The 25,262-nt window shown below is 44.1% G+C and overlaps 1 protein-coding gene across 3 annotated transcripts in view; it reads right to left on the bottom strand.

Moving 5' to 3' along the window:
* TDRD7 (tudor domain containing 7) overlaps positions 1–24,091 on the bottom strand; it is a 45,877-nt gene extending 21,786 nt beyond the window's left edge. For 2 of the 3 annotated variants that reach the window (XM_085317117.1, XM_085317108.1), the window contains exons 1-4: positions 23,698–24,091; positions 16,589–16,674; positions 15,247–15,464; positions 1,833–2,410 (exon numbers count right to left, since the gene is read on the bottom strand). In XM_085317117.1, the coding sequence (XP_085173243.1) occupies positions 1,833–2,410; positions 15,247–15,464; positions 16,589–16,674; positions 23,698–23,936 (1,121 nt within the window). In that variant the 5' untranslated portion in view covers positions 23,937–24,091. The remainder of the gene's footprint in view (positions 1–1,832; positions 2,411–15,246; positions 15,465–16,588; positions 16,675–23,697) is intronic. The other variant, XM_085317099.1, reaches the window with a different exon arrangement.
* Positions 24,092–25,262: the final 1,171 nt, after the last annotated feature.

Below are 25,262 nucleotides of genomic sequence, written 5' to 3'. Positions count from 1 at the left end.
CCAAAAGAGGCACAACTCAGTTTTGGGGTGTTAACCCTATATTGGAGCCCATCCATATGAGAAGAAAATCAAGTTTCAGCAAGAACAGTTMTCCACAAATAATTCCTGAAAACCTCCTTAAAATAACAGATGAGAAAATTGAAGTGTCTTACGTATACAGCAAGTTATGAATGCTGTCAGAATTAAAAGGTGTATGGTGAAAAGGAAAGTGTTTTGTACAGTTGTCTCACTTGCATAGCAAGATGGAAGTAGAGTTGGATAGTTTGTTCTGCTTTTCTTTATATAAAACATGCAATAAGCATTTTGCCCAATTGTTTCAGYATTCCTAGGTTCAGATTATTTGTTACATTCACTGTTTTTGCTGGCACTAATTCATCTTTCACCATTGTCCTTCCTTTCTCAGACTAAACTTAAACACAACTTTCACAGGAGTACCCAAAGAAAAGCTCTTTTCTTTAATTCTTCCTCCTACTTTKGTTTTAAAGTCAAGCTCACTCACAAATTCTGGCAGTCTTGTCTTCATTAAAATGACTGACTTTTCCACTCAGTAGAAGTACAGATGTTAAAGATGGTTAAAGGCTCTTGCCTTAATACAAGTTTTGTGATATGACTAGTACATAAAACAAGATTATAAACATGCTCCCTGCTGTTTCATTTGTGGCCAAGGAAATGTACAATATACAACACTTTGTCTGAGAAAAAAATACAATATAAAATGGTGCTAGCACATAAAACAAAGATGATGATGTTCTCATATGAGAATTTCCTTTATAGTCTCCAAGCATGGATTTTTCTCTAAGAATTACTAGCCATTACAGTTCTGTGAGTTCAGAGAACTAAGCTGATCAGCTGAAACTTAAAGTTCCAGATTAAGTGTTCCAATATACTGCTGTTGCTAGAGGGGRAAAAAAAAAAAGTATTTAAATTTCAACTTTACAGTTTGTGTTTAATATTACTCGCCAGTAATAAGGAACCAGGTTTGTGTTTCACAGTTAGAAGAGCTAAGTAAACTACACACATACTTCTTTAGATGCTAATGAAGACCTTTGAGAATCAGTAAACTAATGTAAACTGAAACTGCAGAAACTGAGAAGAAAAAAACCTTGATAATACAGTATACTACCAGTGACATAAGTCAAGTGACATAAAACTGTTTAAGATTTAGGTCAATTTGCAATCATTTAGAATAAAGTATTCTTCAAAAAGTCATAGCTTTTAAAGAACTGTTGGGATTTCTATGTTATATATACCAACAATGAAATATACTAAGCTTATGTTATTGCGTGACACATTACCATAACATAYACATAACGCAGTAACTACAATCCACTTTTTAGAGTATCGCCTAAAGCTGGGCAGATTAACAACTATCAAAACTAAGAAGCACTTGTAGCTCACTGCTGGATGAAAGCTCATCTACTCCTACCCCCAAAAATTGCAATGTGATCTGAACACATTCAAATCACACCTAGCTGGTAGTAAGTCAGTTTCAGAAGATAAAAAAAAAAATTGATTTATATAATGGCAAAGCAATATGTGAAAAATGCCAAGATCTACATAAGGATTACTTAACATGGCCTTCCAACAGTTCAAGCCTGCTTTGGTTCTCAGACAAGATAATGATAAAACTGATCAGCTCACTCAGCCAATCTCAGCAAACTTCTATTCAAATGCACAGACAAAAGGATTCTTAACTTTCATTAACAGCATTAGCAAATAACAAACCTGCAGTTTCCTGTTCACCTGTTGTCTTATGGCAAAGCTATACAATAAAAATATGCAGATTTATAAATAAAGCTAAAAAAGAAAGTGATTCTGAAGTCAGAACTTGCCTAATTATGACCTCATTAGTGTTGTTCAGTTCTACTACCAAAACAGACAGGGATCCTTCTGCAGGAACGACTAGAGGAGGGACGGTCATGCTCTCTGGATACTGTTCTTTGGATTCTTCATACTGCTGTTCAGCTGAGGCCTTCACATCATGAATGTGGACTTTCTCAGTGACATTCAGATTCTCATCAATGTGTCTTTGGGGTTTAGCATACAGGATGGCCTTTTTTGGGTTATCAGATATGTGGTCCACTGTGCATACCTCCGAAAGCAACTCTAAATTATTTAGAACACCCTCTGGAAATTTTAGCTGGTAAGTGTCTTGATACAGCTTGGGAAGTGCGTTAGCCCAAAGACCACTGGAATACTTCAGCAAGATGTTGGCAACTTTCTGCTTGAAGTCACTGCTAAGTGAAGCAGATGTGGTTTCCATGCGTGGCTTTAACAAAGGGTCTGCTTTTGAAGAAGTAACGTTTTGAGATGCTCTTCCTTGCTCTGTATCACTCTTCACTAATGGTGGTATCCTCTTAGCAGGATAAAGGAGTCCATCCATATGATCACCTGTGCATACTTTTTCCACCTCAGAAAATAAAAAGTAGAATCAAGAATCAGTTATGTCCCATTCTAAATCATTTTGATAAATCTTATATGCATTTTATACAAACTTTGAGGCAGTTTGAGGCAGTTACTGCAGAGAAGTCATTTCTTTTGATGTCTCTTCCTCCTCCATTTATTTGGGATCCTGAACAGATATGACTAAATCAGTACAGACCAAATAAAAAACTTACGTATTACAATTAAGGCTTGCTTCCAAATGAATAAATATCTTTCTTCTCCTAGCAGAAACAGGAGATAATTTTACACTTCTTGAATATAAGATCTCTTCCACTAGCCCATAACAAACAAAAGAGTCCATCTCAATTCACTGAGGGAAAAAGGATTTGATAGTACTCTCAGGAGTGAGAGGTCACCTGCCAGGCATTACTGTAAACAATACCTGCTGTCACATACAGGGAACACTTATTCAGACAAGCTCTGAAACTAAGGGAAAAAAATCTGGATCATTTTAAGTCTGATTAGGCCATTTTAAACCACACACTCATAACTTCCCTATAGATCTAGATGCTTCAGAAGTCCATATGCCTCTCCCCTTCCCCACATCCAACAATAAGCATCTTAGACAGTCTGATGTCATGGCCATGAAAGCAGTATTTGTGAGAACTGTAAGAACAAACTTTCAATAAAATTCCACAATGTTAAAGCTACAGAATTTCAATCAAGATCAGATCAAGAACACAAATGTCTATGTAGATCTCAGACAACCAAAGTATCGCTGCTTTTACCACAATCCCCAAGCAAGAACAACTCCTGCAAATAAATAAAACTTAAGGTTTATAGAGCTCAACTTCTATATTCCCTCCTCAGAAAGACACACATAGTTTCCCAGACCAACATCATACCCAGGCTCTATCCAGAGGCAGATCAGTGAAGAACAAATCAAATGGATATATGAATTGAATGGATTGATAAATGGACAGATACCCCTGCTGCTTTGGGGTAGCTCTCACTTTTGGGACAGTGAGGTTTGTACCTAGCATAATACAAACCTTACTATGATTGTTCTTTGCAGTTCTGTCTTAACAAATACAGTGAAAGAATAAAACAAAGCAAATTTWAAATGTCTTCTACAAGAAGAAAGTTACAGGTCAGTATTATCTTGATAATGAGTGACAAGATCATTTACTTGTAATGTATTCAAAAACAGAAGAAATGGCCACTATCATGTGAAGAACCATGTATTTTCCTCTTAATGCACCTTTTCACATTCAGCCCAAGTTACTACATGCCCACCTGAGTAGTGAGTCAGCAAAATCCCCTTAAGGTCCACTACATGGTTGCATTTTCACATACTTACTATGCATTACACCATCCAGATTGGTGCAAAAGTAAACTATCAAACAGTTCTTGACTATAGATCTCAGTCATCCTTTACACATGCTAGCATATATGCTGTCCAAATTTGGTACAAAATTATCTATTTATTTGTTAAGTTAAACACATTGCATTTCTCACGCATTCATGATGGCAAGTCTGAGTTTATCAGTCAAGAGCTGGGTGGTAAACTTTTCTGCAAGAAAATCAACAACTCCAAGCAAAAGAAAGCAGATGAACRTACACAACAACCTCAAGCTCAGGAATTCATAGTCATGAGCTCACAGGCTTTAAAAAATTGCCTCTCTCCAAATTGTCTCTCCAAACCAAGACGACATAGAAGACTGCTCTTGTGAGTAGGCAGGAGGGGAAAGAGGAGTTAGTGTCTTCTTACAGAAGACACCTGAAGGAAAATTCATAAGCTGCTCAGCTAGTTAGCTTGACATTTGAGATCACAAAGTGTGTCCTGACATACAACCTAGAAGGACAAAGGAAGTCTTCAATGATTTATGACAGGGAGAACCTACACATGGTTTGTAATTTCCCAGTCCTGGAAAAGTTTAGGTTTATAGAATTCTCTAGTTCAACCTCTTGCTCAAAGCAGGGGTGACACTAAAGGTAAATCACGTTGTTCATGGCTTTCCTCAATAAAATTCTGAAAATCTCCAAGGATGGAGATTCCACCACTGCCCAGAGAAACCTATTACTGTGTTGCAACACTCCTACAGTGAAGAATTTCCTACAATGTACACTCAGAATTTTCCTCATTGCAATCTGTGATAGCTGGCTCTTGCCATTTCGATCTGCATCTCTGAAAAGAGTCTGGTTTCAGAAGACTGTAATTAGATAAACCCCAGTCCTGCAGAAGACAAACCTTGCCTGCTGTAGAACATAGAGAGATAACAACAGATGTCCCTTGATCCAGGAACCATTGTATTTTAAACTGAAATAGCATCTTATGAGAGAGGAAAAAAGTCAGGAGACCAGAAGCAGTACTTCAAAAATTGAATAGGATGGCTACAGGCTACAATAGCTAAGACATCTGGCTGGAAGGTAGGCTACTACTTCCACTGAAAAATTAAAGTCTAATTTCCAGAAGGTGCTAATTTGGAAAAAAAAAAAAAAAAAAAAAAAAAAAAAAGAGGAAGAGGAATGAGTAGAGGTAAGGACAGATTGGGTAAAAATCTTAGGTCTACATCTCCTACTTTTATTCTTTATTACAATGAAACAGTTACTGTAAAGACACTCATCCCAAAACAATTTTAGACCAACTCCAGCGCCTGAAGATCCAATACAGTAAGTACAGCGATCTTACCTTAGCAGAGGGAATCTTCTGGGATTGCCCTGTACTGCAACTTATCTACTGCCTCTTGTCCTACTTGTGTGCATCTCCAGGAAGAGGCTGGCTCTGAATTCTCTGTGTCCTTCCAGGAGAGAGGGGATGATAGCCCGAAGAGCTCACCTTTGCCTTCTCCCCCATAGGCTGAACCAAGGCATTTCTTGCCACCTTTCCTAATACACCTAATTCTCTAGCTCCCTTTTCCATCCAGGTGTCTTCTGCAGAATTTACATTGTTCAGTTAACATCTGCTTTGTTCTGTTCTGGGGAGCTCCAAACCAGACACAGGACTCCAGATGCAGCAGGGTCAGAGGCAGAAGGAATCCTCTCCTCCACCAGCTATTCACATCCTTGCTAAGACAGTCCAGACTGAGGCTGCAAGCCCTCCTCTACACCCCCCCCCCCCCGCCCAAGCTGACTCCAGTCTGATTTGCTGCCCACCAAGATTCCCAAGGGCCTTTAGTGAGAGCTGCTCTCTATCCAGTCAGTCCCATCTTGCACCACTACCAGGCTCCTTCCAGTCAGCTGCAGGACTTGGCAGTAGCCTCTGCTGAACTTGTTAATCCCAGTCTTTTGAGGTCCTTCTGAACAGCAGCCTTCCCTTCCAGCACATCATTCTTCCCAGTATGGTATCATCCCCAGATCTGCCCAAGGTACACTCCATCCCTGCATTCAGTTTATTAAGAAAGATGTTAAACAGACTGGACTCAGCATCAAGTCCTGAAGCATGCCTCAAGTAACCAACCGCCCACTGGACGTCATACTGCTGATGACAACCCTTGGAGCCCAGTAGTTGGGCCAGTTTTCCATCATATCTTTTAGTCCACTATCAAATCCATGTTACCACCACTCAGGTAGAAACAAGATTATGAGAAAATGTGTCAAAGGCCTTTATAAAGAAGTCAAACGAAAAGCTATGCATTGTTCTCCTCTTATCCAGAGCCCATCCTCTGAGAGAAGGCAATCTGACTGATCAGACATTAGCTGTGCTTAGCAAATACTTGTCAATCTTTCTCAACATCCTTGTCCTTCACATGCTTCCGGAGAAGGAGTTGCTCCTGGAATTTTCCCAGGGCTGGAAGTGACAAGGCTGGAGTTCAACAGCCTTTTCCTTCTGATTTTGGAAAATGTATGGAATTTCCTTTTTTTTTTTCTTTTTCTTTTTTCTTTCTCTCTCCCCCCGCCCCTCGCCTCAAGAACTAGATTCTCTAACTGTTGGCGCTCCAAAGATCATAAATAAGATCATAAATCAAATCACAACCYGAGATATGCCACAATTTTGCAACATGCTAGAGAATGGCTTTGCAGTGACATCAGCCATCTCCCTCAGTGCCCACACCCAACTGGCTTCAGCTGTTCCCAGCTTGATCTTCCTTAACTGTGGGTGATGCTTTACTCCCAGAGATTATGCTCCTAGTTTCAGGTATCAAGAAGGTCTGAGGGCAAATCTCACCAGCAGAAAGCAAGGCTGACAAGGCACCATGTTCCATGACCTGTTCCTTGTTCTTTGTTGCTACTTAGAAGACTCTGCAAAAGACACTGTGGCAGTAATTCATGGAAGCTGTCACAGACCTTTTTCACAACAGGATATTTAACAATACAAAATGACTTCTTCCTTCACCAGAAACAGCTGTAACATCTGGTAGGAGATATTTTACTGTGCCCCTCGAACTACAGCCAAAGAAAGGATTTTTTTTTTCAAATGTATTTAATACTTGCAAGGGATAACATCCTTGTACACTGAAAAATGCAGTCAAGAGGCCAGAGTATAGCAAGTAGCCCAGAGGCTATCAGGACACACTCCTTGGCAGGTAATGACATCCTAGACACAGAAAGTGAATCAAGGATATCCAAAACAGCTGTGCACAAGATTGAGATATTAGTTTAAAAGACAAGCCAAAGAAACTATTATTCTTTTAGCTCCATAAAATATTTGGCATTACTATGACGACAATCYGCATGAATAGGCTATGCTGGGATGTATGGCAGATTGTCCTGAAAAAGCCAGTATCTTCTCTCTTGGTCAGCTCTTTCTAAATTGGTGCTGCAATAGGGATGAATGAGTTTTAGCTGACAGGACTTCTAAACCTCACACCCTAGAGACTGGCAGCAGACTGAAGAGAGAAGATCCTTAGATACCTTTAAGCTTCTTAACTCCAATAATAGCTCTGAGGTTTTATAGGCATCAAACCTCTCTTCTGAAGAGACTGTGGATGCTGATACAGCCAACTACTGTCAGGCAGGAAAACACTGGTATTTCAGTAAGTTATTTCAGCTTGCTTCAGTAAGTAGACTCAGGTGGATGTCCTTAGGCTTCCCTTGGATTCCTTGCATTGAAGCTAACAGTCAAGATGCAATAGGCTCTTCCAGTCACTGTTATAGCCAAGAGATCTTCTAGGTTGCCTAACAGTACAGAAGCTTTTTGAAGACAGGAGTGACATTAGCTTTCTTCTTAGGGAGAGAAAATGGTCTCATGTACTGTTCCTGAAAGGCTGACGATCTCCATTGCATAAGGCAGTAGACCTTGTAAAAAACTTTTCCCTTCACTCATCCCATCCAGCCCAACAAAGATATAAAGGAACCTTGTCTTCCTATCCTCAAAAATATTGCTATTATTTGACAAAATTTTAAGCTGTTGGCACTTCAAAGAACATAAATCAAATCACAACCTGAAGTATGCTACCAAGCTCCCGAAGTATTCTTAGGCTGCTGCTCACCTATGTTGTCTTTCAGTCTCCAAGACACACATGGTTGAGAGCAAAACCAGTTTTTTCTCTACCTATCATCCTATTCCAAATTACAAGCAAGAAATTACTCATTTTCACCACCTAGCACTTCAGATGGTTTACAGAATCGCAACGTGCAGTGCCCTATGAATTTAACAGAAATTGAAGTGAGAGTCAATAACCCATTGACAATTACATAACTGCTCTATAAAGCTTTTAACCAACTCCAATATAATTTGACTGTTTCCTGGTTGAAGTTTCCAGCTCAAACTTTACAGTAGCTAATTAAAAGCTTATACACGCTTTACAGAAGTAAAATCTGTCTTCCTTAGCCTTAATATTTTTCTATTCTGCCAGATCAATACCATCCCTATTTATGGTAGCCAACTCTGGATAAGTTTGTGCTTCATACTGTAATTCTAGGAAAAGCAAGCAGCAAACACCTGACACTCCCTGCATAAACAGTATTTCCTTCTTCACAGAAAGGGTAGAAACTTCTTACTCATTAGAAACTGTGGAGCTGCAAAAGCTTCCCTTATAAGGTCGTGAAAGCCTTTTATATCATTCAGATATAGAGTATGTTCACAAACTGAATCATGGGAAGTTCCGCCTGACCATGAGGCAGAATTTCTTCCCCATGAGAGTGATGGAGCACTGGAACAGGTTGCCCAGAGAGGTTGTGGAGTCGTCTTCTCCGGAGATATTCAAGGCCTGCCTGGATGCTACCCTGTCTAACATGCTCTACGTGACCCTGCTTGAGCAGTGGGGTTGGACTAGATGATCTCCAGAGGTCCCTTTCAACCTTACTGATTCTGTGGTAGCCTTGGGATCTGCTGCAGCTTTTTCAGGTCCTAGTCCAATATCCACTCAACTGCTTTGCATGGGAAGCATTAATATCAAACATCTTGCTCTAAATGCCATATGAGGATACTTCAACCAAACCACATGTCAACTGGGAAATGTTTATGCAGTGTCCAAAGAACTGCTTCAGTTTTGAATTTCAGTTATCTGCATCTAAGAATTACCTTCTAGAATCTCAGGCCTGTTATGACACATTTCAGATGCTGCAATGACTCTGAAGTCTATTTCTAGTACTCATTGCTTTCATATTTATTTTAACTGTAGCATTAAAACACATGTCATACTTGGCATACTTCTTTATTTCCTTCTGTAGTGAGACCAAAGAATCGTTACTGCTAAGATATCCTTGTTTAGGTTCAGCTAGTGCTCAGGCCTGGTCAACAGGGTGGTAAGATCTGCAAAATTCAAGTGTCTTAAGGTTACCTCCTTCTGCTCCTGCTTCTCCCATTCTGTTCACTAACTCGCACATCACAAGGAGGATAATTACTCTCCATAGTCCCTCATGTTTTGGGGGCTCTGGCTTCTACAAACACACAACTGCAAGAAGTCAAACTGTAGAATTCAGTAAGTCAACTGAGCCAATTTAACAACTCCCTACTGCTGTGAGCTGCCTTTACTCCTCACTTTGTTGTGCTAGCCCTGAGGACCAGCAGACACCTTTGTCAGCTAATTCACCCACAAGTGCTTTTGTCTGGATTAATTTTCATCTCATCAACCCAATGAAGTCTTCTGAAGGGAGTCAGAGAAGTGCGAGAATTCACATACAAAGTAGCAAGAGTATGTGGTCAGACACAGGAACAGGGATAGTGATGCCAAACAGACTGACTTCATTCGGTAGCTCAGTATCTTGTCTAATTGCTCAGTGAAACTGAGCTTTAGGAACATCGGGTCACAGCCTCTCAGACCACTGTGCAAAGTTATTTTGGACCATATGTCCTTAAATAGCTCATTCTCCATCCCTATTTCCACATGCCTTATGAAACTTGGTCTATTCAGAGAGACAGATACAAACTGTATTTTACCCTTCTGGCATATATACAGTACATCTGGGGGACTTCTAGACAGAACACTTTTGTTCCCTGAACTCCATCTGCAATGACTAGAGGTTCTATGTCTAGCACTAAAGACCCATTAAAAGGCCACCTGAAGTGCCAAGCCAAGGATGGACTTCTTCAGTGAAGATAAAGAAAACCCCCTATTATAATGCTAGAACTCATCTGCAGGAGACGGTGGGTCGGGCTACTGTAAATTTCTGTAAACTGTCAGTCATTCATATTACCAGCCATTATAACCCACCCCATCTTCTGCTCCAAATGTAATGTAAGCCTTAGCTTGTAAACACACACTGTGTATTATATGTAATTAAAACTAATTTTTTAATTCTCCCAAATCTATTTCTTTGAAAATGACGGGTTTTTTGCATCACATTGTTGAATTATGATATGGAAATTCCTTCCTGGAAAATAAAAACCTAACAGAACTGAAGTAGCTCAAAGAATATAAACGGTTACTATGGTAAYCCTCCTCTCTTCTGAGCTGACTTGTGCAATTAATTCTGTACAGCTCAATAAACATTCAGCTGCCAGACCAAGTAGAGCACAGTATCAGGTTAATTCAAGGAGAAGATATAGCGTAGGAACAGAGATTTAGAAGTAGTTCTCTTCCCTTTACTGTCACTATTTAGTCCTTGGAAATCTTCTCATCATTTGAAGTCTATAAAAGTTGTGAACATTCCTTGACAGCAAAGCTAAAGGCTAAGACAGCAGGATCGGATCATAAAGAAAAGCCAACTCTCCTTCCCTTCTCCCCAGAATTCTTCCAGTTCTGCCCCTTCTCCCCAGAATTCTTCCAGTTCTGCCCCTGCAAGAAGTCATACAGCCTTTAGGACCTGTCCAGCACCACTCTAGATATCTGAAAGACAAAAAGAACAGTAAGTTCTCCCTCTTGGGGCAAAGCCTCCAGCTTAAAATAAGTAGTGACTCAAACACTCCCCAGTCTAAAAAGCATGCGCATGAACATCAGCCAGCTACTCACCACAGTCAGTCAGTCCACTAAAGAATATGCTCAGATATTGCACATTCTTTAGCCAAAGGCTTATTAAAAAAGAAGGAAGACAACTGATTGAAGAAGCATAGCTACCAGAGTTTAAACTGGCATCTGATATTAACAGATTAATGATTACACTGGTAGATAGCCAGGGCTAGTAGCATATTATGAGAAAAAGGAAATCTTTGCTTTAGAAATATTGAAAAGTACATCTTTTCCAGTACAAATAGAATTTCCAAATTCATAATGCTGAAGTTACTTTTCCACAAGCTCCTAAAGATCCAAGACAGAAAAACTAAGGCAGTCATTGCTACAGGAAAAGTGGAGACAAGAGGAGAAGGCATCTTCTTGCTGCTACTATCTGCTCTATCTTGTCTTCCAACTGCAAGAAAGAATTTGGGGAGACAGGTTAGGAAAGACCACAAAGATCAGCTTCACCTGACAAACATTTCAGGAGACTGACATCTTATCTTCTCAGTTTGATGTTCGAACATCAAAAAGCCACTATCAGAAAGCACCAATACTGTTCTCAATATAATCAGATGTGAAATAATTATGCCTACGTAGGCTTGAACCAGCATACGAGAACAGCTGTACTGATCAAAACAAAAAATTTCCTTGTCTGACATTGTTTGACAGTATGAACAGCAGATGCCTTGGAAAAAGCATAAGAAACAGGATAAGTGAAGTGATACATCTTCCTCCCATTTCAGACACTTCACAACTCAGGGGATATCAGTCAGAAAACATTTCTTTGGAATTAAATAATTCATAACTGATGGTCCCTGGTCTCAGACAGCATGTTAAATTGCTTTTGAATTCATGAAGATGATCATTCTCCCTATTTATCTTGTCCAGGTCACTTATTTTATAGCCCGTATCTTCATCATTTCCCATCTAAATCATCTAATTTAACTGTTCCATACCCTTCTTATCCTTCTGAATCACTTCTTTTACTCTGCTATACTTCTCAGTGAGTTTTTGTTTCCACGTTTGCTGGATGAGGAGCACAATTGTATTTGATGTATGCTTACAAAACAGATTTCTCCAGTGGCACAGTGTTTGCTATTCCGTTCTCTATTCCTTTTCTAGCATTTCCTATTGTTTGCTTTTTCTCCTACTGTGCCAACATTTCCGTAACACTATCATAACCTCAAGACCTCACTTCCCAAGTTTAACAGTCTGCACAGAGTCCACCATTTTTTATATAATGTTTGAATCCTTCCTATCCACTGCTGAAGTAAGCCTCAGCTGTGATTTTATGGGTCAGCCACCCGCTACTTGGCATTTATGCAATTGTTCAGGAGCTCTGCTCTTCACTGTCCTGAACAATCTTGTACCATCAGCAAACTCAGCTTGTATTTGGGTCCCTCCCCAGGTCACTTATGATTGTATTGATCAGCATGTGTCCCTTMTGGAGCCCCACCATGACTTCCTGCCTTTCTGAAGACTGAGTTTTCAGCCCTTGCTGTGGTCCCATGTTATTATATTGTCCTGTGCCATTCCAAAACTTTTATTCAGTTATATAATCATACTAGGACCTTTCCTATTACCCTAGAACTGTCCAATTTCTCTAAAAGCTTTTGGAGAGAACTCTGGAAGTTAGGTAGAAATTCTGATAAGAGATGTAGGAATTTAATTTTCTCCTGAATCTCCGTAACATTGGCAGCTCCAAAAGTTCATGAAGTTAGTGAGAGCTAAGCAAATCTAAGAAAAAGCCCTAAAAGCAGACATTCACTAAGACTTTTTACAACTAGACTGCAAAAGGAACCATGCCATGCTATCAGTATTAAAAAAATACATTTATAATTAACTTTTAGTTATTTGCGACTTCCAAAAACAATTAACCTTTTTGTTTACAACCTTGTAACCCCTCCTGTCTAAACACTTCCATAATGTATTCTCTCAGTGGTTCAGCTACCTGCATCCCAAAGATCCATGGCTAAGCCACAGCACAGCTATGTAACTCTGACTCAGAACTCTAAAAGAAATTGAAGTTGTGAGAAAAGCTGTGAGAAAGATTAAAAAAAAAAAAAGGTTGGACTGCTGAAGTGGAGATCAATTAACATCTCAGAGATGTGGGACAAAAAAAAAAAATCCATCAAAACAGGAAGGTGTAAGATTCTAAAAGGAGGAAAAAAGTGGATTTTTTTTTTTTTTTTTTTTTAAAAAAAAAAAAAAATAGATCATTAGTCTTGCTGTAGATAGAAGAGGACAGCTTGGGAGCACTGAGGACCTGACCCATGGAACTGCTGAAGCAGGTCTTTCTGCTTTTGACTGAGCCTGCCTGATCAAAGACCTCAGATGCTGTAAAAAGGTGGTGAGCGTATATATTCCTAGTACAATTGCTAATTAAAGCTTGACTATTATATATGAATGCTAGCTATTAAATAGTTACATCATGCTTTGTATTTAGCTGTACAAAATGTGATGCTGCAAGGAAGATAAATATGCTCAAAGAAATTAACTTAGTGGCAGTAACAGACTGGTGGAGAATGCAGGCAGCCTCAACCCTTTGCAGTAGTTCTTTTGGCCTAAAAGATGGAAACTGAAAATAAGAATCAACCTGTAATTTATGGTATTTTATGGGGTACTTCAGCTATCTAGCTATAAAATTTGTTACTGGTTGTTGTAACCTGAACACAGACAAGATCATTTCCTAGAAGGAAAAAAGGAAATTCCTTCCTTCCAGAGGAAAGTTTAGCCATGTGGTTTATTCAAAATTGATTTTGTCCACAGTAGAGGCCTAAAGTGATTAGTTCGGTGACACTGAAGRAATGTTACAGGATTTATTGTTTCCTGGTTTGTAACTAAACTGCTATTTAACAGCATGCATTCAATTAGAGTATGTGCTGCCTCTTTAAGAAGGTGCTGAGAGAAACCCTAGGCAATTTCCTGTTCTTTTGAGGCCAGGAGACCCTCTCTATTTACATACCAAAGGAGGCTCAAGTAGTTTAGGAACTAGTGAGTTAGAAATTACTCTTTACTAATATTAAAGTCTGTCCCAGGGCATTTTATGGGACCTGCAGAGCTGTTTACTTGCAGATCACAAGAACAAAACTGATGAGAATAGCATTTATACATACAAACACATACATACATATACAGCCATATCTAAACATGTGTATATACATACACATGTATATATACATACACCCTATATATCGTGCATACATATGTGTGTATATATATGCGCATGATATATGGTAGCCTTCATATAGGAAGGCCCAAATCCTAGTTCAATTTCCTCTATGTCAAGTAATAATTATGGTTTAGACAAAACTCGAAAAATAACAAGCAAATGGACAGTGATTCCTAATGAAGAGCAACATTGTTTGAAACATTACCTAAGAAAGAGATAAGACTAAAATTTGCTGCACAAATTAAATAACTCAGAACAGTTTGCTCTCTGGATAACATCGGAGCTTGTCTTCAACTTTGTAACAAACTTCCACTGTACACATAAGTTACTGATGCATGCAGTAAGATGGGACAAATGCATTTTATGCGTACATTAGAACACCATACACAAATGCTATCCCTGAAGAATAAGTATTTAATATCAGTGAATCACTTTGCATTTAAAGATTTTATATGATAAAATACATAAAAAGTCAACACAGGCTGGCAGAGAACTCACTACTTCGGCACCCTTTTGCTGTCTTGATTAGACAAATATTCATGAAGTTGAAAGTGTTCATTAATATGACTAGTCTGTTAGGCAAGTAAAGCCTTAGTGTAAAGCAACATTATATCCTGAGTGAACCATGGCAGCAGAAAAAAGACTGGATTGAASATAAAGAGCATTGTGACTGAAGACCCTTAACCCAGCTGCGACAGCAACTCACAAGATACAGTTGCAAATGGACCCCCCAGCCTGACACTAGACCCTAACATGAAGGACAAGGATGCCACTGATTGTCAAAAAGACAACAGCTCTCAAGAGGGGGGGCAGAAAGAGGTAAGTTGCAACCCCTTTCTCCCCAGCATTATCACATTCAGCATTCATCCGCTAATGCCTAATTTACACAGCAGAGCGGCRTAACCTTGATTTAAGATCTGAGAAAGAGTTGTGAAAAAAATCTCAGAAATGTACAATGACAGATAAACCTAAGACTGCAAGACCTGGATTGTTGGTAGCTCAGGGATTCAAGAGGAAAACACCCACCAACAAGGAAAAGCATAAAACCAAGGGAAAAGAAAAACACGGCATAGAGGGGAAGGATCATCAGTAACTGGTTGGATTGTCAGTGCTGGAGTCAGTCAAGGGTGGTAGCTTAGCAATACTGAGCATTCACTCCAGGAGACCACAGAAGCCCATTCTTCTCCTCCAAAGCAATGCCACCCTAGCCAAAAGGGCTCTTTGGGTGTTGTTTAAAAGGCATTGTTTCAATTTGTCACTGCTACATACCCTGAAAGAAAATGTAGGACTATCTAAAACAACATATGGCAAAAACACTCAGGAATCTGAATAGTACTGACATCTTCCACAAAAAGGACATTCAATACTTACTGTGCACACATGAGGCCAATATTCAAGCTGACGGAGCACCGTTGTGCTAAGATCCTCCTGGTACATCTGCTGGTAAATCTGCGGCATTTTTGACAGCCAGATACCATTGCTGTACCTGCTCAGAATCTCCTTAATGCGACTTTGAACTTCACTGACATGAGAAGCAGAAGAGTCAGAGGGAACACTGTGTGCCTCCAGAACAGATGCATTCAAGTTATCTGTTTAAACAGAAACACAGCCTTGAAGGAAACAGTCTTCTTAACAGCAGGGAGAAAGATAGTTGAAGACACATATGCCAAAAGTGAAACATCAGAACTGCCAGTATAACACCAACTCTAAAATACTGCTCTTGTGCACAGCAGAACCTTTTCATTCACTTTCTGTCAGACAGAGACACGGAAACCTCATACATTCAGTAAGCTATCAATCTTCAAACTGAATTTTCACCACTAGTTATTTTCATTAGGAGTTGCTAATGTGTCTTCAGAAAATATCCTGGCAGATAATGCAGATACACCAAAACCCTCAGCAATGCTGCCTCAAGCACATGAAGAGATGAGAAAAGAGAAGAGATGAGATGAGTCCTCTGTTGCTGTGAGGCTACACTGAAGCAACATCCTAAGAGGCACACAGGATAGTTTGAGTACAAGCACAACAGAAAATATGAGAATATTTTCCTCAATTCAGAGAGAAGTTTAAAATACACTAAGGATTTGGTCTCCTTGCTCTGTGTTACTGCATGCCAAAGAACCTCTCCAGCAAAGCAAGGAAGGAAACAATAACTGCTCATGTTAGTTGCACATAGTGTACGTAGGAGAACAGGAGCAGATGAGCTTAGTGGTATGAGCCTGCCACATGCCTAATGGCTGCTTCAGCTCTACTCCTTTCCCCTTGCAGAGAAGTATATTTGCTACCAAACCTGTAGCTTCACAGCTTAGCCTGGCTCAAAAGAAGCTAGCATCATTTGATAAGTGTGTCAAATGCTTAACTGCTTGGAAGCCAACAGGCACAAGGTCTTCCGGAGAAGTAGGTTTGTGTGCTTGTATTCATGTGAAAAGCCAGGATTTCATCATCTTCAGTCAGATCCATACTCCTTCTCCCTACAAAATGGGCTTTAACACTTACTGCAAAAGGACTTCTCTGAAAGATTAATAGAGGCAGACAAGCAACTACAAGTCTCCYGATGAACCATGACATCAGAGTGAAGAAGTTCATTCAGAGAATTTGGTTCTCACTCAAAACCATCTTCATTCAAACTGAGTTGAGTGCGGGTCTACTTAGTAGAACACTTAATACAACACCAACAGTACGGACAAAAATACCTCTTTACAAGCAAATTTACCATTTAGATCCACAGAAGAGCTTCTGGATAGGTGGACCTGCAGCTCCTTCTGAAACCGTGGTGGAATTGTCAGTCTCTTCTCAGGCCTGAGAGAAGAAAGAGAACTGCTTCAACTCAGCTCCTAGGCTGTAAATACCATTCTACTTGCTTAGAAGACCTCTMTGTAGAATAAAATACATTCCAAATACTTCTAGCTGGCCCTCTGTGCAAGACCAAAATTGACAATGCCTACCTTGGAAGACAGCCCAGTTAACATAGCAAGATAGATCAACAAGTGGTTTCTTGTTCAGCTTGCTAGCCAGATTATTAGGACAAGATTCTGTTAAAAGGCAGCAGCAAAAGGGAAAGCATCTATACTCAGATCACAAAACCATAGAAACAGTAAGGTTGGAAGAGACCTCTGGAGATCATCTAGTCCAACCCTCCTGCTCAATCAGGGTCACCTAGAGCACATTAGACAGGTTGCATCACACAACCATCAGTCCATGTTTGACATGGACAACCTAACAATTCTGTCTTTCATCTCATTGGCATCTCAGTCTTCTCAGTGAGTACGCTTGCGCTCACCTTCTTGGTAGCCATGTCTAAGTCTATCAAAAGCGTTAAGCTTCAGAAAACCTAAAGCCAGGCAGGAATTCAAAGCCTTTTTGCAAACACTGTTGCTACACTGTTTAACAAGCTCCTCTCAGAAGCACTTTCCAACAGAAAGGACATAAGCGTCACACTTGCGCGTGTTTTTCTATGTTCTCTCCAAAAGCAGTACCTTATACTGGCACAATGAACTTCTGACAGCAGAGACATTACAGCAGTGCACGGCACACCACTTACACTGCATGCAACACAGACATCAACAGCTGGGGAAAGGAGCTCAAAGGCCAGAAGTAAGCACTTCCCAAAGACATACACCCAAAAAAGAACTGCACTGCTGCGGTTAAGGTGGCAAATGCGCCAAACAGCTTTCCATGGAAATACAGCTTGTCACAGTCAATGCCACACAGCTCCTGGAAGGGCACAGAAGACCACTGCACATGCACTGAGCACACTGTTGGTAGTCCTGCAAAATGTCAGTGAGGAGGCCAGCCACCTCTGTCTCTAGACATCTGTAGAGGAAACTGCAAACTTCAATCACAGAAAAATAACGGAGAATTTTTCCAGCTTTACTTGGGCTCTTGTATGTGGTGAACTCTTGATCATTACTAAACACTTCAGTGTTTTGCACATGCTGATGTTAAGACAGCAGTCAAGTATTGCAGTGAGATTAGTATCAACTGCAGTAGGAAGCCAGAGCTGGCACACCATTAATATAGCCCTGMATTTCTTCTCACTGACACAGCACAAACACAAATATGAAAATGGCCTCCCACATTCAGATCACTTCTAAGCAGCATCTTCTAGATTTACCAGGATCCTTTCTCCCCTACTTTTTTTCTATCCCACTAAGGTGGCATGACTGCTCCTAGATCAGCTATAAGGTGTTACTTGAACCAAAAATAATACTTCTGCCCTAGAAAAGGGCCCAAGCATTGCTAGTCCAGGACAGCATCTTCTAGATTTACCAGGATCCTTTCTCCCCTACTTTTTTTCTATCCCACTAAGGTGGCATGACTGCTCCTAGATCAGCTATAAGGTGTTACTTGAACCAAAAATAATACTTCTGCCCTAGAAAAGGGCCCAAGCATTGCTAGTCCAGGACAGCATCTTCCCCAAGCCAGAGAGGATGCCCTAGCAGTGCTCAGCAGTGGACTAACTACAAGCACATCTGGGAAACACATGTGGTTTGAGACTCAACAGCACTAAGGCAAAGGTTACCCATGCCAAGCCCAGACTCCAAGAACACTATCACCATTGCTACATAGCGAGCAAAACAATTCCATGCACTCAGCCACTTCAGTAACACACTATCACGCTACTGCTGCCTCTCAGTAGGGAGCAGCAGCATTTTAGTTCTGAGCACCACACACTAACATCACTACAAGCCACACTTCAGGTGATGTTGGTGATGCAATTGCAAGGAAAGCCTGTGGCAACAGAAGCAAGGTTCAGCAATCCGCAAAAAGGTTTGAAGGAAAGTTTAGAATCAGTCTTCTCTTCTTAACCTGAGAAGGATTCTCCCTGAGGATCCAGGAGAAAGGCAGCTGTTACCCTCTCTAATCATGCTTTTGGGAATGTGTCAGAAAGGAGCCCTGGAATAGAGGACTGATACTGCCCTTGTGTTGAGACACATGAAAGCAAGTTTAATCTGGGATTTTCTCAGTATTCAGAGATATTATGGGGTATCTTCCTGAACGTCCTCCTGTGCTTTGGAAGCTTCCCACAGAACAGAGCAGATGCTATGGTCAGCTTCAACTCCTTCAATGGGACAAGGATCCTATGACATGCTGCTTGTTGTTATGGACACGGAGAACACCTTATCTCTCTGAAGATGGATTGACATGGAGTTAGACTGCAGCAGAGCCAAAGTTCTCTCCAGCATACAGACATGGAAAATTTCATCTCTGGAAGGCCTTGTGTTCCCCAGCTGATGGAGAATACTCCCACCAGAAGACCTCCCAGCTGCATTAGTAACCACTGACCACAAGAGAAGACATCTGCAGGATAGCATTTCAAAAATGCCTGACCAGCCACACAGCAGCCCTGTAAAAGCTGTATCTATATAGCTGTAGCTGAAGAGCTAGTTGCACTGTTCTCCCACAGTCCACTGTTTCAGAGAGGAGGGAAGGCAGGCCTCTTCCTGCCCATCACTGTACCTTGGCAAGGCACATACCATCCAGCTCAGCACTATTCAAGGCCTGGAAGACTAATCCCAGTAGCAGAGGCTGCAAATGCTGCCTGCTGGTCCAAACAAGGGGGTTACTGAGCAGCTCAGCCTGTTCTGCTGTCACTTTCCACCTTTGAGGATATCTGATGCTTGTTTTATGAGCAAGGTCTTTCCTGCCTTCTATGGCCCTTGCAGTTCCACAGCAACACCCTCAGAACAAGGCAGTGTGGGAACACACTGACAACCTCATGGCAGGCAACTACCTATACAGGCAGCCTCTCAGACCCTGCAATGACATCTGCATGGAAGCCCTTGAGGGCAGCAGCTTTGGTCAGTCTGGCATCAAGTACCCTCAGCATTTCCCCCTCATTCTTTCAGTGTCATAGAGCATGTAGCAGGAAAAAAAAGTCCCCTTCCACCCAAGCCCAAGCACCTGTAAGACCCAGAAATCTCACAGCAAGTACCACAGACCTTGGAAGGCCACTGGAGAAGTCGCACAAAGAATCTGGCAGCTGCCACAAGGACAATGGCATATGCAACCTTGCTGCAGAGCCTGGCTCGGCAATGTCCTGAGGATGGCCAGCTAGAGTACCAAGACAGGTCAGCACACAGGCCAAAGTCTGTCACTTAAAAGTCATTCTGCCAAAACAAAGAGCAAAGATCTGTTATATCAAGACAGATGCTCTGTCTCAGAGCGGGCGAGCTCAGAGACAGCTAGCGCAGCTCTGACAGTATGCATGTGCTTTGCTACGATGTCAGGAAGTGGGTAGGCTGGGAAACAAACCCAGAGAAGCAGCACAAACCATTCCAGGTCAGGACAGGGGGCACAGACAACCTCCGCCTTCCTGGGAAACAACAAGAATCCTGTTTTCAGGACTTCTCTGGCAATCCTCCCATACTCAGGACTTCTTCTCAGCAAACCTATGCCGCAAATGCTCTGCTAGGGCCACAGGTGAGGACTGGCTCTTCTGCTATAAGACTGCTTCTGAGTCTGTGCTGGTACACAASAGGCTGGGCCAAGCCAAGGATTGCTGGGGACACTGCTAACACATCCACTCACTTGCAAATTCTTCCCCGTCAGGGCTCAGCCACTCCAGCACGTTGCCCTCCTGAAAGTCTCCAAAAGCCCAAGCACACAGCCCCAGCAGCTCCACACTCCTGGGCAGCCCCTGCAGCAACCATGTCCACCAGGGACCTTCCTGCTCCTCTCAGCACAGCCACGCCAGCTTCAGATGTGCTGCACACGAGCTTCTGTCCAGAGGATGGTCCCCTCCTCGACAAACACTTCTTCAGCAGCCTCCTACTAATGGCACTGCAGTGGCACTCCTCTGGGGTGCACCACAGGTCTTCTACTACACAACCACCTGCACCAGAGTAGCTGGAAATCAAAGCAAGAGAACGCTGCTCCCCAGAACAAGCTGAGGGGAACCGGCCACAGACGAACAAAGACATCAGCTCGGGAAGGCGCACGCTCCCTTAGAGAGCCTGCAGAAAGCTGCCCCCTAGCCAGTTCTATTGCCGAGCTAGAGAAGGCTTTCTGGCCTTCCAAAGACCCACCTGAACAGGGCAGCAAGAGTTGTCCTCTGCCTGTCACAACACAGGCACTACGCCACTCACAGACGTGCTGCCTCACGACACAAGCACACAGAAAGCGAGGAAGATGTGTGCGCACCCGTGGCCACAGCTCTCCTGCAGGGCAGGCTGCAGTAGCCTCTCCCTCGCTGCAGCAGCCTCTTCAACAAAACACAGGCCACAGCCTGGGCCACCAGCCTCCGTGACTCTCAGTCCATGGAGCAATGCCCGCTACTGTCTTCACTAGCGCCTCCCCCAGACAAACCTTTCGGATGCTGATGGGGCCCTGCAACACTCTCAGCAGGCCTCTGACAAAGCACAGGCGTGCACTAGGAAACACCCCAAGTGGAAGAGCCTCCTGCAGTCCCCCTGCAGCACACAGGGAGAGTAGACTCACTCACTCCATCAAGGGAGCAGACACTTCTCCCGCTGGACTGCCACCGAGCTTGGGCAGGAGCAAGGACCAACAGGGTTTAGCTCAGCCAATGCTGAGCTGTGTTTCACCAGCACGAGGCACACGCAGCAGCCAACCTCGACTCCCGCTGCTTCAGCTCCTGACCCCAGCCTCTCCCTCCTTGCCTCCTGCTGCCCAGTTTTCCTGGCCTCTCCTGCCAAATCCTCATCTCCTTGCACAGCCACTCCCAGCTGCTCCTCTTTCTTCCCTGCTCAGCCCAGTGCTCTCCTCTTCCTACTAGTCACAGCTCTAGCTACTWCCACCACCACCCTCTCAGCTCCTCATCAACCATTCCCTGCCAAAGCTCCTCACTCTCCCGAAACATACCTGATCATCTACCTCCTGCTCCTTTTCCCCAGGGCTGGCAGCAGGCCTGAGGGGTACAAAAACACTGTCCACAGCCCTCTGAACACTGTCCAGACATGGAGCACACCAGAAAGCTGTCCTGCTTCCTAGTGCCACACTCTGGCCATGACACACAGTGGTCAGCTCAACAGCAAACAYAGGGAAGACATCTTCCTCGCTTTCAGCATGGCTAACAACTGCAGGCACACCCTTAGCACAAAAGGACTGCAGCTKCAGCTCCTAACTAAGGCCTGCACATGCCTTAACACTTGCTCCTACAGCCACAGCCGGACTGCCYAAACACAAGCGTTGTCTCCAGCCCTTCAGGAAAGCCCTTCCCTGAAGCAAAGGTCATTCATAACAAACCCGATGAGCATCTGCAGAGACTGCCTGCCGCTTCCCCGGGCACCTGCCCCTCCAGCAGCAGAAGCAAACGTCACAACAACACAGCCTGCGGGCAGACAGCTATCTGCAAGGAAAGCGCTGGCCCAAGCGGTACCAGCACAGCACAGCTGCAAACCTAGGCCTTTCGCAAAGCATCGGGAACACGCAGAGGCAGTAGCATTGACCTTTGTCACCACGCTACACGCGGGCACACAAGCTGCAGCAGCTACTTCGCTCACAACCAGGGTGAGCTGCTCCTCGTTTCCACCACCTGCTCCCCCCGCTCCAACACACACAGCACTCGCCCGAGGGATGCGCCCAAACCCTCTCGCTCTTTCTTTGGGTCGCCCATAAAAAGCAGCCACCACTGCAGGATTAACTTGTCACACTGCTCGCAGCTCTTATCAGCCATGCCCGCTTCCAAGTGGCATTCCAGTCGCTTTCCGCTTCAAAGCGAGCTTCGTTCTAAGCGAGCCCAGTGACCTGGCGAGGATTACCAGGACAATCGCGGCTACGGGAGGCTCAGCACGGCCACAATGTGGCCGCAACAAGCACATTCCCCGCTCCAGCATCTGATGACCCAGGGCAGCCGTAAACAACGCAGAAAGGGAAACGATGGCACAGCAGTTGTGTAAGCCAAGGCGGATTAGAGATGCTCAGAGGAGAGCTGAAAACCAGCGGGCAATGCTAAGCCAGCACAACAGCCTCGCAGGCCCTCACCCCGGCTCCAAACTCAGCCAAACCTCGCCAGGCAGCCGCTGTGTTCAAGGATTCGCAGAATGACCCAGAAAGACTAACGCCGCCATCAAGACGGTGGCAAAGAGGTAACAAGGAGCCCCCTGCAGACGCAAATTACCCTCAGCGCTCTGCCTCACTTCCAGCTGACACAGAAAGCCTCCTGCAGCACTGACTGGAGCAGCYCAGCGCTCTGCTCTAGCAAACAACCACCGTGCCACGCACAGTTTTCATGACCCGGTGGCACACGGCCTCCCCAAGCAGACACTAGGAGGCCAAGAGCACAGGGAACCCTTCAGTACCACCCACAGAGGCAAAGGGGTGCCCTCTGCTTCCGCCTTCCCACCTACACACAGTCGAAGACCAGGTTCTGACAGAGCAGTAACCTTGGACCTGGACTCCCACGTCCCCAAATACACCGCTCATGTGGCAAGCGTTCGCAGGCTGCCTCCACAAACCACGCAGCCCACACGCAGCAAGCACATGGATTCGCTCAGCTACTGCAAGGCACCGAACACCACACGCTGCCGCTCCCAGACAAGCTCTCCCCCATCCACCTTGTGCGAGCCCAATGGCAGCAGGAGCGGGGAGTCCCCAGGCAGCTCCAAGCTCTTGCAGCACTGGAAGTGTAGCACGTTCCCCTGACCAGCTAACAGCAAGCAAAACCCAAAGTCCTTCCTGCTCTCCCAAACCCCACAGCACTGCTTGCGCGCAGGACCAGCAGAACGGTCCTCTGCTACGTATACCTACCTGCTTCCACAGCTCCCACCTCCTCATCCCACCAAAGCCAGTGCTCTCCACCACGCTCCACTTTGTCTCCCAAACACACACACACACGTGCGTGCGCACACACACACTGACCTGTTTATCACCGTGACATGCCTCTGCATGGGAATGTCTTTAGATGGTCCACTTCCAGCGGCTAGGGGCAAGGCAGGCAGGGCGCTCTCTACAGTGGGCTTCACCACGCCGTACGCCATACCTCTGCCTCTCTGCGGCCGGGGGACGGGCCTCTTGCTGCCTTCTTCTGAGCTGCTCATCAACCTCGGTTGTCGCAAAGTTCCTTTGGGCTTTCCTAAAGAGGTGCCAGACGTAGCCATGAGTAATGCTGTCCCACGCTCTTGACGCAACAGGTTCCTCCACCCACCCCAGAGAGTTTTCAGGCACAGCACAGAGCTCCCTCCAGGGGATCCATCCTTCCGCAAAACACATTCAGCAGTCGGGATGCTTTCGGCCACAAGCCTTCATCTCTTCGCTACAGCCTCATCTCACAACACCCAGGGACCAGCAAAACCTCACTTCACATCTCCAGATGGCAGCAGGCCAAGACACGAGACACCTGCGTCTCATCACAGTCAGGAAGAACCATGCAGCCTGTAAGATACCAAAGCCAGTCCTGGCTGAAACCCATCTTCCAGGCTGCACTTCACCTCAGCTGGCAGCACTGCCCGCAACCCAACACGGAGGGCATTCAGTGTAACTCCACCTGCCTGAGGCAGCTCCCAAAAAACCGCCCCTGGGGGAAGATCCTCTGTTTTGCCTCCTCCCAAACTCCCACCACACCAGAGACCTTACCAAAGAGCACCTGCAGAGGAGCACGGCACACTATTCTTTGTGCCGGATTTTGCTAAACAACTTTTTGGTCACCTCACTCTTTACCGGCTCATTGTACCAGACCAACTTCTGCTGGCTGAAGTACTTCAGAGCACTATCCCCAGGCTACACGGTCAGCAAGCACAGGTTTACAACTATTTTTATTACACTAGCAGAGGCGTCACCAGGTCAGCTTCCCAAACAAAGGGTCGGCTGCTGCAATGCCACTGGAGAGCAAAAAAAAAAAAAAAAAAAAAAAATCAAACGTCTCAGCACAGAAAATATCAGAGACACAAGGAGGTTGTAGTGACACCAAGCAGAATGAGGGCTCCTGACGTTTAAACCTTGCCACACCGGCCCAAAGCCGGGGGGCCGGGCTGCGCTGCAGGGCCTTGCCTGGGAAAGGCAGAGTCACTGCCCTTCCTGAAGGGACAGCGCAGATCCCGGCAAAGAAGCTGCTCAGCTGCTGACTGGTACCTGGCAACGTAAGGCTGACCAGCCCGACCGAGCTCCGGCAACCTGGCAGCTCAGAGCAGTCAGCAGGGGGGAAGTGGCTGAGCTGCCCGTGGCACAGGGCTGCAGACTCCAAACCAGCGCGAGTGGCAATCCCAAAGTGTCATTCCTGCCTAAGCTGTGCCCACCATGCCAGTCAGAGCCCTAGCGGTCATTTCAGACATCCAGGAGAAGGCTGGGCCTGTTGTTAAGATTTTCTGGTGACTCTCAAGCACTAATTCAAGTCGCAAATGCTCTGCCCCCACGAGCCAGGGCCAAAGTGGCTCAGGCGAGTTTGAGCTGCAGCAGACCAAAAGTGCTACTGCAGAAGAAAAAAAAAA

This window comes from Rhea americana, unplaced genomic scaffold, assembly GCF_003343005.1.
Source record: "Rhea americana isolate MKP2758 unplaced genomic scaffold, rheAme1 scaffold_115, whole genome shotgun sequence".
Taxonomy (NCBI): Eukaryota; Metazoa; Chordata; class Aves; order Rheiformes; family Rheidae; genus Rhea; species Rhea americana.
This window is presented reverse-complemented; position numbering and strand designations above follow the sequence as displayed.